The sequence below is a fragment of the Vulpes vulpes genome, chromosome 2 (genome assembly GCF_048418805.1).
Source record: "Vulpes vulpes isolate BD-2025 chromosome 2, VulVul3, whole genome shotgun sequence".
In the NCBI taxonomy this organism is placed as follows: Eukaryota; Metazoa; Chordata; class Mammalia; order Carnivora; family Canidae; genus Vulpes; species Vulpes vulpes.
In genome coordinates, this window is record NC_132781.1 from 46756122 (window position 1) to 46768817 (window position 12696).

At 43.5% G+C, this 12696-nt stretch overlaps 1 protein-coding gene across 21 annotated transcripts in view; it reads left to right on the top strand.

The window, feature by feature from the left end:
* RAP1GAP2 (RAP1 GTPase activating protein 2) overlaps positions 1-12696 on the top strand; it is a 229796-nt gene that overhangs the window by 186562 nt on the left and 30538 nt on the right. For all 21 annotated transcript variants that reach the window (XR_011999763.1, XR_011999759.1, XR_011999762.1 and 18 more), the window contains 4 exons: positions 1957-2035; positions 2812-2865; positions 5571-5654; positions 10857-10957. Coding sequence is in view for 13 of the 21 variants with exons in the window: in XM_072747957.1 (XP_072604058.1) it covers positions 1957-2035; positions 2812-2865; positions 5571-5654; positions 10857-10957 (318 nt within the window). In the remaining 8 variants the exon portion in view is untranslated. The remainder of the gene's footprint in view (positions 1-1956; positions 2036-2811; positions 2866-5570; positions 5655-10856; positions 10958-12696) is intronic.

The following is a 12696-nucleotide window of genomic DNA, read 5'->3' on the forward strand; positions in this document are numbered from 1 at the left end:
TAGAAGATATGAACAATACAGTTAATAAATCTGATCTTGTAATATACATTCCTGAATTCAACAAGAGAAAAAAATACATTTTTTTAAAGCCCTCATGGAGCATTAAAAAGTCTGTGCATTAAGTTAACAAATTTAAAATAACAGATTATGTTTTCTGAATATAAGAAAATTAAGTTTGAAGTCAACAATTACTAGGGCACCTGGATGGCTCAGTTGGTTAGGCATCTGCCTTCAGCTCAGGTCATGATCTCCAGGTCCTGGATTCGAGCCCTGCATCAGGCTGTCTGTTCAGCAGGGAGTCTGCTGTTCTCTTTCTCCTCTGCCCCTCCCCACTGCTCATTCTCTCTCTCTTTCTGAAACAGGTAAATAAAATCTTAAAAGAAAAAAAAAAAAAAGAAATCAGTTGCTAAAGGAAGAGATCATAGACTTAGTTAAAAAAAGAAGACGACCCTTTAAATAACTCATGGACTAAGGAGGACAAAAGAACTGACAAAATATTTTGAACTGAATGACAGTGAAAATACTACCTATCAATATGTGGGATGCAATTCAAGTGGTACTTAAAGAAAGATGTATAGTTTTAAATGCATTTGTGAAAAAGAAGAAGGATTAACTATGTAAGCATGCAGGTCAGGAAGTTAGAAAAAGAACAGTAGGAAAAAAACCCCAAAAGTAATACGAAGGAAATAAAAAAGACAACAAGGCTAGTGAAGTAGAAAGCAACAATAAAAAAGGAATGGAGGTGACAAAACCAAAAGTTATATCTTTGGAAAGATTAACAAAGTAGGTGCACCTCCATCAAGGACTGATTATGGAAAACAGAGAAAACATACAACAGATCATGTTACGACAGTGAAGGGAGGGGTGGGAATATGAGTACAGATTAAGTCCCAAGAGAATACCAAAACCCACTCTATGTCAGTGCATTGGTGGATAATTATATAGAAAAACATAAATTACCAAAATTGACTCAATAAGGAATAGAAAACCTAAATATTCGCCATTAAATAAACTGAATTGGTAGCCAAAGATATCCCCCCTCAAAAAAACAAAAAACAAAAAAACAAAAACCAGCAAACAGAGATTTCACAGATGAGTTTTAGCAAACCTTTAAGGAACAGTAAATCCCTGTGGTGTATACAAACTAATTCAGAGGATCAGAAGCTCCTTAGCAATTTTGTGAGGCTGGTATAACAACTTGATATCAAAACCCGACAAGGGAAGAACAAGAAAACAAAAAGTCAGTGTTGTAATTGATGTGAAATGCTCAAATATTTACAAAATCAGCAGGATATGAAAGAATAATACATTATAAGCAAGTGAGTTTCACCCATTGGAAGGAAAAGATAGCTCAACAGAAATGTAATCTACCAGGTTAACAGATTAAAAACCATATGACTATCTCAGCAGATGCAGAAAAGCAGTCAGTAAAATTCAACACTTTCATAATGTGCTAAATGAATGGGGGGGGGGCTAAATTTAGAGTCCTACGGTGAATCCTCTTATAAAGCAAGTTTCATCCCATTTATATTGTGACTAAATCCAGATTTTCAAGCATTAGAATTTCTTTTCATAAAGGCATAATTGCATGTAAGAACACACATCTCTCCAGAAGCTGTGCCCAGTTTTTTGGGAGAACACACAAAAACCGCCCCACAACAACCCAGAAAGTCATGGTGAATTTGAGGGTGACTCTCCGCCTGTCCCACATTTCAGTTGCAGACGGCTCTACCAGGCAGGTTCTTACCTATCTTCCTCCTCCAGGATCATTTCAAGATTCCACTTTCCCACCTTTTGAGTGTCATGCCCAACTCACGGGTTGGGTGAAAGACGGCAGATCTGACCCCAGAAGACACGAAGCGAGTGTGCCTCGTGGTCTGGCATGATCTCAGCCCCTTTCCTAATGGACTCCCTTTCTCGTGGATGCCCTTTACTCACCCTCATTCATGTGCACAGGTCCAAAGTGAAGACAGTGCATGAGCGGATCCCCTTGGCTGGACTGAGCAAATTGCCCAGCGTCCCTCAGATTGCAAAGGTAAGAACCAACCCCTGTGATAAGGTGCCTTCCTTTTTTTTAGCCTGGGGCTATGGTGGGGGTAACAGGCTTGTTCTGAGAGGGCTCTGCCCTTGGAGGGGGGAAGGCCACTGTACCCTTTGGCCCTTGACTGTGTGGATGGGGTGGAGGAGGACTACTGGCAGATGCCCTCGTCTTTCCTATGACCTCCCCATCTCATCCTCACAGCTGAGGCTGCTCGTGGTCTCTACCCTCAAGTTCACAGCTGGTTCAGGGGACCAGAGAAATAGAAAAGAAGGCTGGCTGTGGAGAGTGCTATAGGACTTGAGAGGAGGCAAAGGTGGGGTGGCTAGGGAGCCTGCACAGCAGAGGAGAGATGGGCTGGAGGATGGCCAGGCTGTTGGCCCAGACAGAGGACCCCCCCCTCGAATGAGGAACTGTCCATCAGCTGGTGTCCATCAGCCAGTGTCACTGCTCTGGGGTACTGGGAACTTGAGGCCTGAGTTAGCCAAGTTGGGGGGGAGAAGGATGGTTGGTTGGGTTGGCCCCACATGTTGGGAGTGGGAATGCCAAGCAGAATTGTGCCTAATGCCTTCTGTGGCCTCATTTTATCAGTAAGCCCTAGGAAGATTAGTTAACTTTCCTGGTCACTTGTTAGCAGCAGAGCCATGATTCAGCCCTAGGCCTCTGACCCTACAAGTCCTGCCCTCTTGGGCTCTTTCTTCTGGTGGGCAGGGGAGCCCGATGTTTCCAGTGGAAATAGCCCCTGAACTATTTGTCTCTCTCTTCCTGCTTAGGCTTTCTGTGATGATGCTGTGGGGCTGAAATTCAACCCTGTCCTGTACCCCAAGGTGAGGAACTTCACCTCATCCCCTTACCCAGGGCTCTCTAGCTTGGCATGGATTTGTATTCTTGGGGGCTCTGTGTGATGTTCTCTGCATCTTGGTGGGGTTTTGTGGGGTCCCCAATAAACCTCCGTGTCTCCCACCCTCCCTTTGCAGATTGGTCCACTGGGAGCCTATCCTTGGCCATGCCTGGGTAGAGGCCCACCTGAACTGGTTCCCATCTGTTGTGGGGGTGACAGGGGTTGCAGTGTTGTGCCTTCTCCCCTTTACTCTGGTCATACTTCCCTGAATATGTCAGCCTGGGGTGGAGAGTTATTCTACCGGTAGCTGGAGAGTTAGCGCAGATCTGGTCTGTCATCGTGGAGGTGCAAGAGGGGCAGATGGCAGAACCCCACTGAGAAATAAAAGGCCAGATCATGGTTCCCCATGGCCAGGGTTACTGCAGCTCTGAGGCCTGACGAGCCCCTGCACAGGCCTAGTTAATAAACGGGTTGGTTCTCTGTTACTGGTTTCCTTAGGATTGGCCTGAACCTGACCCCAGTCGTGGTGTGGGAGTGTGGGTGGGCAGAGGAGCAATATTAACAAAACAAACCAACAAACCCACTCAAGAACAATTATGGTGTGACAGGACTTAAATCACTCACGCACAGTGAATTGCTTTAAATTTGCCACAGGAAGAGAGCCAGTGCACACAGACTGTCTCTTCATGAGCCTGCAGGGCCTGGAGAGACCAGAGTGGAAGCAGAGCTGCGCTTCTGAGCTTGCACTGAGTTCCAGCACTGTGGCAGCGGAGGCCTGCTGGGGCTGGTTCAGTCTGTTCCCTGCATCCTACTTCTGGCAGCTTAGGGACAGTGAGGTGAAATGGTTGGTGGAGAAGGGAGGCCCTGCCCTGGCTGAGACATCCAGAAGCCCCTGGAACAAATGCCTTGGATGTTGATGATTGTGCTTGACATTGTTTGTGCGGTGGCTAAGCTGATGGCAGGGTCCTCTCCTGTACAGAGAATGTGTCAGAGCCCTTCTCTGAGACGCCTGTGAGCATCTGTAGGCACTCACCAGTAATAGGCTTTCATTCAGGAAGGCTGCCCTTCCCTTTGTAATTAAAGCTGAATTAGTGAGGTTTAACCAAACATGAAAACCCCATCATAAAGGCCTAACTTGACTACAAATTTGGCAGTTTTTGTCATCAGATCCTATGCACTGAGAGAACCCAGTGACGCTCATTTGCACAGTTCTCTGTGTAACTTGGAAAGTCTCCGGCTCTGGTAATAGTGGAAGAGCAGCTGTATTTTCATGTTTTCTATATTTGGAGGACTGCTTAGTCCGGCTGGGGTGTTAATCTGGCTGAGGTGTGCGTGTATGTGTGTGTGTGTGTGTGTGTGTGTGTGTGTGTGTGTGTGTGTTTGTGTTTTTAAAATTCACAGAGTTTGGAATGTTCTTTGGAAGGTCTCCATGGCTGGATGCCTCTTCGCTGGCATAGCAGCTGCTCTGCACCTCTCACCGTTCCATGTGGGTGTGGGGTCTCCCTTTGGGGCTGGGCAGCAGTGCTATTCATTGGAGGGCGGGGAGCTGAGAAGCGTCCATTTCCTTGGGCAGCTGAGAGCCTCTCCTGGGTCACATATTCTGACCAATCAGTCATGCCTTGTTTGTTCTTCCTATTGTGTAACACATGGTCAGATCCCTCCTTTTTACTGCAAAGACTATCCCAATAACAACCAAGTCTCCTCTTTCCTAACAAGCTGGCTTGGCTCTGATATTTTTGGAGAGTTATATAGATGGTGATGATGATGGCAGTAGCTGCTCTGTGTTTAGCACTTTATGTGCCTGGTCTTACTGAATCTTCACACCCACACATTTCCATTTAATGGATGAGAAAAACTGAGGCCCAGAGAAGTAAAGTGGTACACTCAAAGCTATCTAGGTAAAAGCAGCAGATTCAAGATACAGTCTAGTGTTTCTGAGCACTGGACACCAACACTGAGGCACAGTAGAAAACTAAACAGAATCAATGGTCAGGATTCCCCCCCCCCCTTATATATTGTTTTAGGGCAGTATGTTCCTCCTTAGAGACGTCTTACTTTGCGGGTAAAGGGGGATTGAAGTCGGTATGAGCAGTGCCTTGCTCAAAATCATACGGCTGATCAGAGGTGTAATTAGAGCCAATGTCATCCTCCCTGCCCAGTTTTGGGGTCCTTCACTTTGTATTTTGTTTTTATTTATTTTGAAAAATATTTTATTTATTCACAAGAGACACAAAGAGAGGCAGAGACATAGGCAAAGGGAGAAGCAGGCCCCCCTCAAGGAGCCCGATGCAGCACTCGATCCCTGGACCCCAAATCACAACCTGAGCCAAAGGCAGATGCTCAACCACTGAGCCACCAGGTGCCCCAGTCCTTCACTTTTTACATCACAGATAAAGCACTGGGCTAAGTCCATTCCTTTAGTCCTGTTGGACTCCCTGTGTGCCCAGGCCATGGCTGGCATATCTGGATGGGAATGGAATGGTGATCCAGAGATGTAGCCACCATGGGGGAGCCCAGGTCGGGAACTAGCTGAGATCTCTGGCTTCACTCTTTGCCTCCCTGCACATGTGTGGACGTCTTACACTGGGGGGACATATTCTCCACCAGAGTGGCTGTTTTCCCTTCCATTTCCTTCCTCATTTGTCTCTGAAGTTAATAATCTGATTTTTTTTTCTCTCCACATTTTTCCAGGCCTCACAAATGATTGTGTCCTATGATGAGCACGATGTCAACAACACATTCAAATTTGGGGTTATTTATCAAAAAGCAAGGCAGGTAAGTGCCACAAATCCATACTGGTCACCGAGCCCTGTGGTCTCTCACTGGGGACTCCCTCTTCGCCTCCCCCAATATGTGAACACAACCATCACATTTCACACATGAATTAGGCTGGAGGTGACAGTCTTCAAAGTGGACTACTCCTCACAAGAAGGCCTGGAGATCCTTTAAACAGCAATGTAGTTTTTCATAGAGTTAATTCTAATTCTTCCTGGCCACCTCAGCTTATATTTAACTATGGGCTGTTGTTGCAAGAAAAATCAGACTGAGTAGAGGGAATGGGTTAGCACAAACTGCTTTCTCCTAGCCTGCCCTCCTCCCAGCTGGGAATTAGCTTTTTCTCCCAGAACTTCCTTAGATTGCTGGAGCATTGCATGCATCTCTTCCCAGCTCTGAGTTCAGCAGTGTCATGCTGGTTGCTTGAAATCAGCCATGGTGGAAGTATTTACACCATGGAAATTTGCAACCCAGGGCTTCTGTTTTTCCTCTTTGGAAAGCTGGCTGTTAAAAAATTTATCAGGATGCTACTGCTCACTCTCCTCTGTCTCTTGTAGCACTTATATGCTGCTTTGGGGTTAGTTGGTCAGAATAATGTTTCTCAAAGTGTGTTCCATGAGACACTAGTCTGGTAGGTACTCTGTGAACAAATGACTCTGGGTGGGGGCGGTTGTGTGAGAACATTTTAAAAGCTCTAAGAACCTAAGGTAAAGAGCTCATATAATTATGTTGAACTCCATGTTTCCCCTACTTATTTGACCACAAACTTCCTATCTTGCCTACTATGGACATTTATTAACATCCTGAAAAGTGGTTTGCTAAACACACCCATGTTTCTTTGAGTAGAATGTTTCACACCAATTTCATCTTGGTATCAACCAAGAGCCTAGCATGGTGGTTTTATAGAAATATACTCATAACTTTTTGCTGTGTGAATTAATGGATAAAGTTTGATGCTCTTATGGTAGGTTGATAATATCTTTCAATATTATCTGTGGGTTTTTTTTTTTGCATGATGGTGTGTTTCTTGGCTAGATGATAGCTGACTTCCTTGTCTGAAATTATTAGACCACAGGAGACATGTGTTTGCTTAAAAACATTCTAATTAAGTGAAGAGTTTAGGAGCTGAGAGGCTAACACAGATGAATCTTGTAATTGAAGGGAGATTATTCAGGTAGTTGCTCTAATTATTTTTATATATTGCATATTTATTTTGTACAGCTCTGCTAATATAACCCTCCTAATTAAAGTTTTTGCTTGTGAAATTTACCATAGCAGATCTCATAAGGTGATTACAATCCAGTGTTCCAGCAAAATTATAATTACTGAACGTTAACCATCCATCCCTGAGAAGAGGTCTGTGTATTGTTTATTTACCTAATGCTACTGAGCCAGGGTGGAGGTACACAGGGAGATATTAAGTCTTTTTTTTTTTTTTTTTTTAAACTTCTTAAAAAGTTGTTGTTTTGCAAACTTATATCCATTGGGCAATTAATATGAACATTTGTTACATGAAGGCTCTGTGCTGTTCTTAGGATATAAGTAAGTCCCATCTAATTCTCCTGTTTCTCAGGCACTGTGCTAAACACTGCAGGGGTTACAGTGATGATTAAGACTCCCTTCCTGAGTGTGTGGTCAAACTCGTGGCCAGTGTAAAAATAAAGGCAAGCCAGGCTAATACCTGGCTGGGTGTAAATCCTAGAGAGAGGCACACCCCAGTGAGTAAGCTGAATTGGTTTCCCAGTGGAAGATGCACATTACCCAGAAGCAGCTGTTCTCCCACACTCTAGCCTCATGACCTGGGGTAAACAGCCTGGTGGGCCAGAGTTGTCATGCCTTTGTGGCACGCTATACATTAGGAATCAGCACACTTTCTGTAAAGGGCTGGATAGTTAATATTTTAGATGTCATGAGCCATACTGTCTCTGTTGTAACTACCCAACCCTGTCTTTGGAGTGCAAAAGCAGCCAAAGACAAAACTAAATGAATTGTCTTGGCTGTGTTCCAGTAAAACTTTATTTATAAAGCAGCAGGCTGGATGTGGCCCATGGGCCATAATTTGTTACCCCTGCTAGGGAGCTGTGTCTCCTAAACTTCAGTCAGTCACAAATGACATCCAAGATCATGTTTTCTACCATATGCCTCTGTTACTTTTTATCACATCTATACTATTATTAACCACCTAACATTTTCTTTAAAAAGTTTTCATTGTTTAAAGGAAATTTTGTATCACTACTCTAATTAGAAAATTAGTATCCCTTACATGAAATGCAGGTAATTCTAAACAGTAATACTATAAAAAAGGGTAAAGTTATTGAAGTCTAGCTAGATTCTGTTCCCTGTTGAAGGCATAGAACCTGGGATCTGCTCTTTTTGTTATAAGGCAGGTATTGGGAAGATACTAGAGAGTCACCTATTAAAGACTTTCTCCTTGAAGTGATTGTGTATACTGGGGGTATGTCCTGTGTCATATGCAGCTGCTGAGTGCCATCTGTGGATGTCTGCAGAGTCATCACTGTTTGCTGGTCCTGCCACAGTGGGCAGAGCCTGCAGATTGGACAAGGCCCCACAGTGTTTCAAGCTTGTCATAAGTGTAGAGTTTACTACTGTTTCCAGCTTTGCTTTCTACTTTTTTTTAATTATTAAACTTTTAATTTCTAGATATTTGTAGATTGGCATGCAGTTATAAGAAGTAATACAGAGAGGTCTTGTGTACTCTTTACCCAATTTTCCCCAAAGGTAATGTCTTATAAAACTATAGTGCAGTATTACAGCCAGGATATTGATTGACACTGATACAGTCCTCAGATCTTATTCAGACTTTCCCAGTTTCACATGTGATTGTGTGTGTGTGTGTGTGTGTGTGTGTGTGTTTTATTGTATATAATTTTATTACATGTGTAAACTTCACAGTCAAAATACAGAAGATGTCCACCAAGACAAGAATCCCTTGTGTGGCCCTTCCATAACTGTGCCAGCCTTTCCTCTTGCCTCTATCATCCCTTCCACCTCCAGTCCCTGAGTCCTGGCAATCACTAATGTAGTCTCCACTTTTTAAAATTCTGTCATTTAATAAATGGAATCATATACTTTATAACCTTTGGGTATTGGCTCTTTTCCCCATTCAGGGAGGTTCATCCAAATTCTTAAGTATATCAGTAGGATTCATTTATTTTCATGGCTGTGTAGTATTCCATGGTATAAATATCTGTTTTAGTAGTTACCCTTTGAGGGATATCTGAGTGGTTTCTAGTTTGGGGCTATTATGAATAAAGCTGTTATGAACATTTGTATATAGGTTTTTGTGTGAATATAGGTTTTCATTTCTCTGGGGTAAATGCTGAGGAGCATATGTTGGGTTATATGGTGATTACGTGTTCTGTTTTGTAAAAAGCTGCTGAACTGTTTTTTAGAGTGGTTGTTCCATTTTGCATTCCTACCAACAATGTATATGTAATCAATTTCTTCTACATCCTTACCAGCATTTGGTGTTGTTACTATTTTTTAATTTTTTTTTTTTTACTATTTTTTAATTTTAACCATTGTGATAGATGTGTGGTAATGTCTCAGTATGGTTTTATTTTTTATTTTTATTTTTTTCCAGTATGGTTTTAATTTGCATTTTTCTAATGGTGGCTCATGATGTTGAACATCTTTTCACGTGCTTATTTGCCATCTGTATATATCTCTTTGGGTGGAATGACTGCTTATAGCCTTTAACCATTTTCTCTTTCTTCTTTTTAAGATTTTGTTTTTAAGTAATTTCTATACCCAATATAGGACTCAAACTTACAACCCTGAGATCAAGAGTCACATGTTCCACTGACTCTCTTGACCATTTTCTAATTGTTTTTTTTAATTGTTCAAAAAGTTTTTATAACAGCTTTATTGAGGTGTAACTCACATATAATACTACTCATAACAGTTTGAGAATTATATCTCAATAAAGTGTACAGTTCAGTTGTTTGAAGTATATTCACAGAGCTACGAAACCATCACCACGATCTTAACTCCAGAAAATTTTCATCAATCTCAGAAGAAACTCCATACCCATTAGTAGTCACTCTGTCACCATTATCTCCAGCTCCTGTCATCACAAATCTGCTTTCTGTCTGTACAGATTTGGCTGTTCTGGATACTTCATATAAATGCAATCATAATATGTGGTCTTCTATGTCTAGTTTCTTTTGTTTAGCATGTTTTCAAGGTTCATCCATGTTGTAGCATGAGTCAGGCCTACATTCTTCTGATGGCAGAATTACATATTGTATGGACATACCACATCTCGTTTATCCACTTTTCAGTTGATGGACATTCTGGTGTTTCCACTTTTGGGCTGTTATGAATAATGCTGCTATTAACATTCATGTGCAAGTTTTTTTGTGGACTTATGTTTTCATTTTTCTTGGATATATTCTTAGGAGTGGAATTGCTGGGCCATATGGTAACTCTATGCTTAGCCTTTTGAAGAACTGCCAGACTGTTTTCCAAAGAGACCGCACCATTTTACATTCTCACCAGCAGTATATGAGGCTTCTGACTTTTCTGTATCCTCACCATCAGTTCTTTTTTTTTAAAGATGTATTTTTTTTTTTAAGAGAGTGAGAGAGAGCGTGAGCAAGTGGGGGGAGGGGCAGAGGGAGAGAAATCCTCAAGTAGACTCCACTGAGTGGTGTTCTATCCCAGGACCCTGAGATCATGACCTGAGCTGAAATGAAGAGTCACATGCTCAACCGACTGAGCCAGCCAGGTGCTCCTTACTATCAGTTCTTGTCTTTCTTTTTGATTATAGCCGCCCCAGGGGTGTGAAGTGGTATCTCATTATGATTTTGATTACTACTGAGTTTGGGAGTTCTTTATATATTCTAGATACTAGTCCTTTGTCAGAAGTCCAACTAATTTTTCACTTATGGATTGGTTTTTGGTATCAAGTCTAAGAACTCTTGCTTCAGCTTTGTCTTTTGTACTGACCAGCAGGCTTTGTTGAGATAGAAAGTCCTCATTAACTAGCCCTGAAATTCCAGCTCTGCTGAGTGAGCTTCTTTTTGTTCTTCTTCAGTCAACCAGAGACACTGGCTCACAAATGTGCTGAGGGATGGGGAGAAAGGAAGGAAATGATCAGGTAGCTGGTCAACCATATTCCTTCCATTGGCATCAAGAAGGCTTTTCTAATTCTTACCCCTGGTTCTGTTTCTCTTTCAGACCCTGGAGGAAGAGCTGTTTGGGAACAATGAGGAGAGCCCAGCTTTCAAGGAGTTCTTAGACCTGTTGGGAGACACGATCACACTGCAGGACTTCAAAGGGTGGGTATCAGCAAAGAGAGATGACTCCAGCCTCATTGATGAAAGCCCGGAGTAAGGGATCTGGGGAGCAGCTGAGTGTCAGGCATATGTGAGAGGTAAAAAAACACACAAGACACATGGGATTTTTCAGCAAGGGATCCACATCTAAATGCATTCTTAAGGAAGCAGGTGAGATGGGGGATGATCCAGAATGGCAGGTTATGGGAACAGCACTGATTTGGCCATCTGATGCATGATGAAACTGCTCCATCCCAGGTTTGACTCAGACCAAGAGTGAAATGAATCCTCCTTCCTCTGTCACTCACCTGCCAGGCCTTCAGGAAGGAGGACCCTCTGCAGTTTGGGGGGAAGTGGCCCATTTTGGGTAATACCCAAAAAGAATGGGTAATTAAGAGTTGACCGAAATATAGTAATCTCCCTGGCAGGAATCTTTCTTCCCCCCTTCTGGCAGGAATCTATGTAGTAGTCTCTGGTTCTCTAAGTGGAAAGAAAGAATATTGGGGCTATAGCTTGGAAAACTATGGCCTGTGCTTTTCCTTGACAAAGGCAGCATTTGAGCAGGGCCTTCAGACCTGGCCAGCCTGCTCTGGTCTTCATGGCTGGCTCACAGCTGAGCTCCGAGAATCCCCCTCTACAGCATCCAGATTAGCAGGATCTCCTATCATGTGCGAAAGCACCCAGCTCTGGGCCTGGGGTGGGTAGTAGGTGCTCAGTGATTACTTTCTTCCTCCACTGTCTTCCCTTCTCTTTCTCTTCTTTACCCACCTCTTCCTCTGTCTTCCTCCCCCAACAAGGTCACCACTGCCATCTGGAGTCAATCACACATGGCTACAAATCCCACCTCCACCACTTACTGGCTCCATGATTTTGAACGGTGACTTCACCTCTGAAAGCCCCAGTTTCCTCAGCTGTAAAAGGGAGGGAAAAATACTTCTGATGCTGCCAAGTTGTTAAGAGAATGATGTAGATCACACGTGCAAAGCAGCAGTGCTGGTGCCCCATGCGGAGTGAGCACAGTGATCCTTGCATTACTGTTTTTCCTATGCCACCTTCCATCGACTTTGAGGTGCATCCTGATTTCAGAGATGTTAAGATGTTAGAATAGATGAAATAAAGCCTCTTCAAACCAGGAAGACCCCAGAGATCATGGGCTTCTAGCCTTTTATTGAAGGGATACTGGGGCCTACGCAGATTAAGTCACGTGCCCAGGGTCTCCTGGATTGCCTGACCCCTGGCCCAGTGAACTTCCCGCCATGCCCGCCTGAGCACATTTTCTGGTTTGTATTACAGCATATGTGGGGACTGACATCCATGGTCTGCTTTATTTCATTTTCTTAAAGGAACCTGCAACCTCCTCCCCCTGCTGAAGAATGTGATCCATGGCCAGGAGCCACATGTCTATTAAGGAAGAAGGGGTGGCTCCTGGAAGCCCACCCAGTTTCTTAGTACTTTTCTTTCCTGCCTTCGAGGATATAACTGGAGAGGGGCTCCTTGGACACCTCTAGGTTGGGTGCTGCTCTGGTGGGGTCTCCATATCCGGGACTGGCTGGGTGGAAATCCAGCATTTGTCACCTGTTCAGGCTGACTCTGGATGCTCCCGACAGGATGGCTGGTTGCCCTGGTTTTGGGCTGAGGACTTAGACATGGCCTTGCAGGGAGAAAAGGCTTATGCCCAGCCATGGAGACCACGGGCACCTGGGACAGCATTTGTCTGGGATTGTAGGTGGGTGACTTCCCTT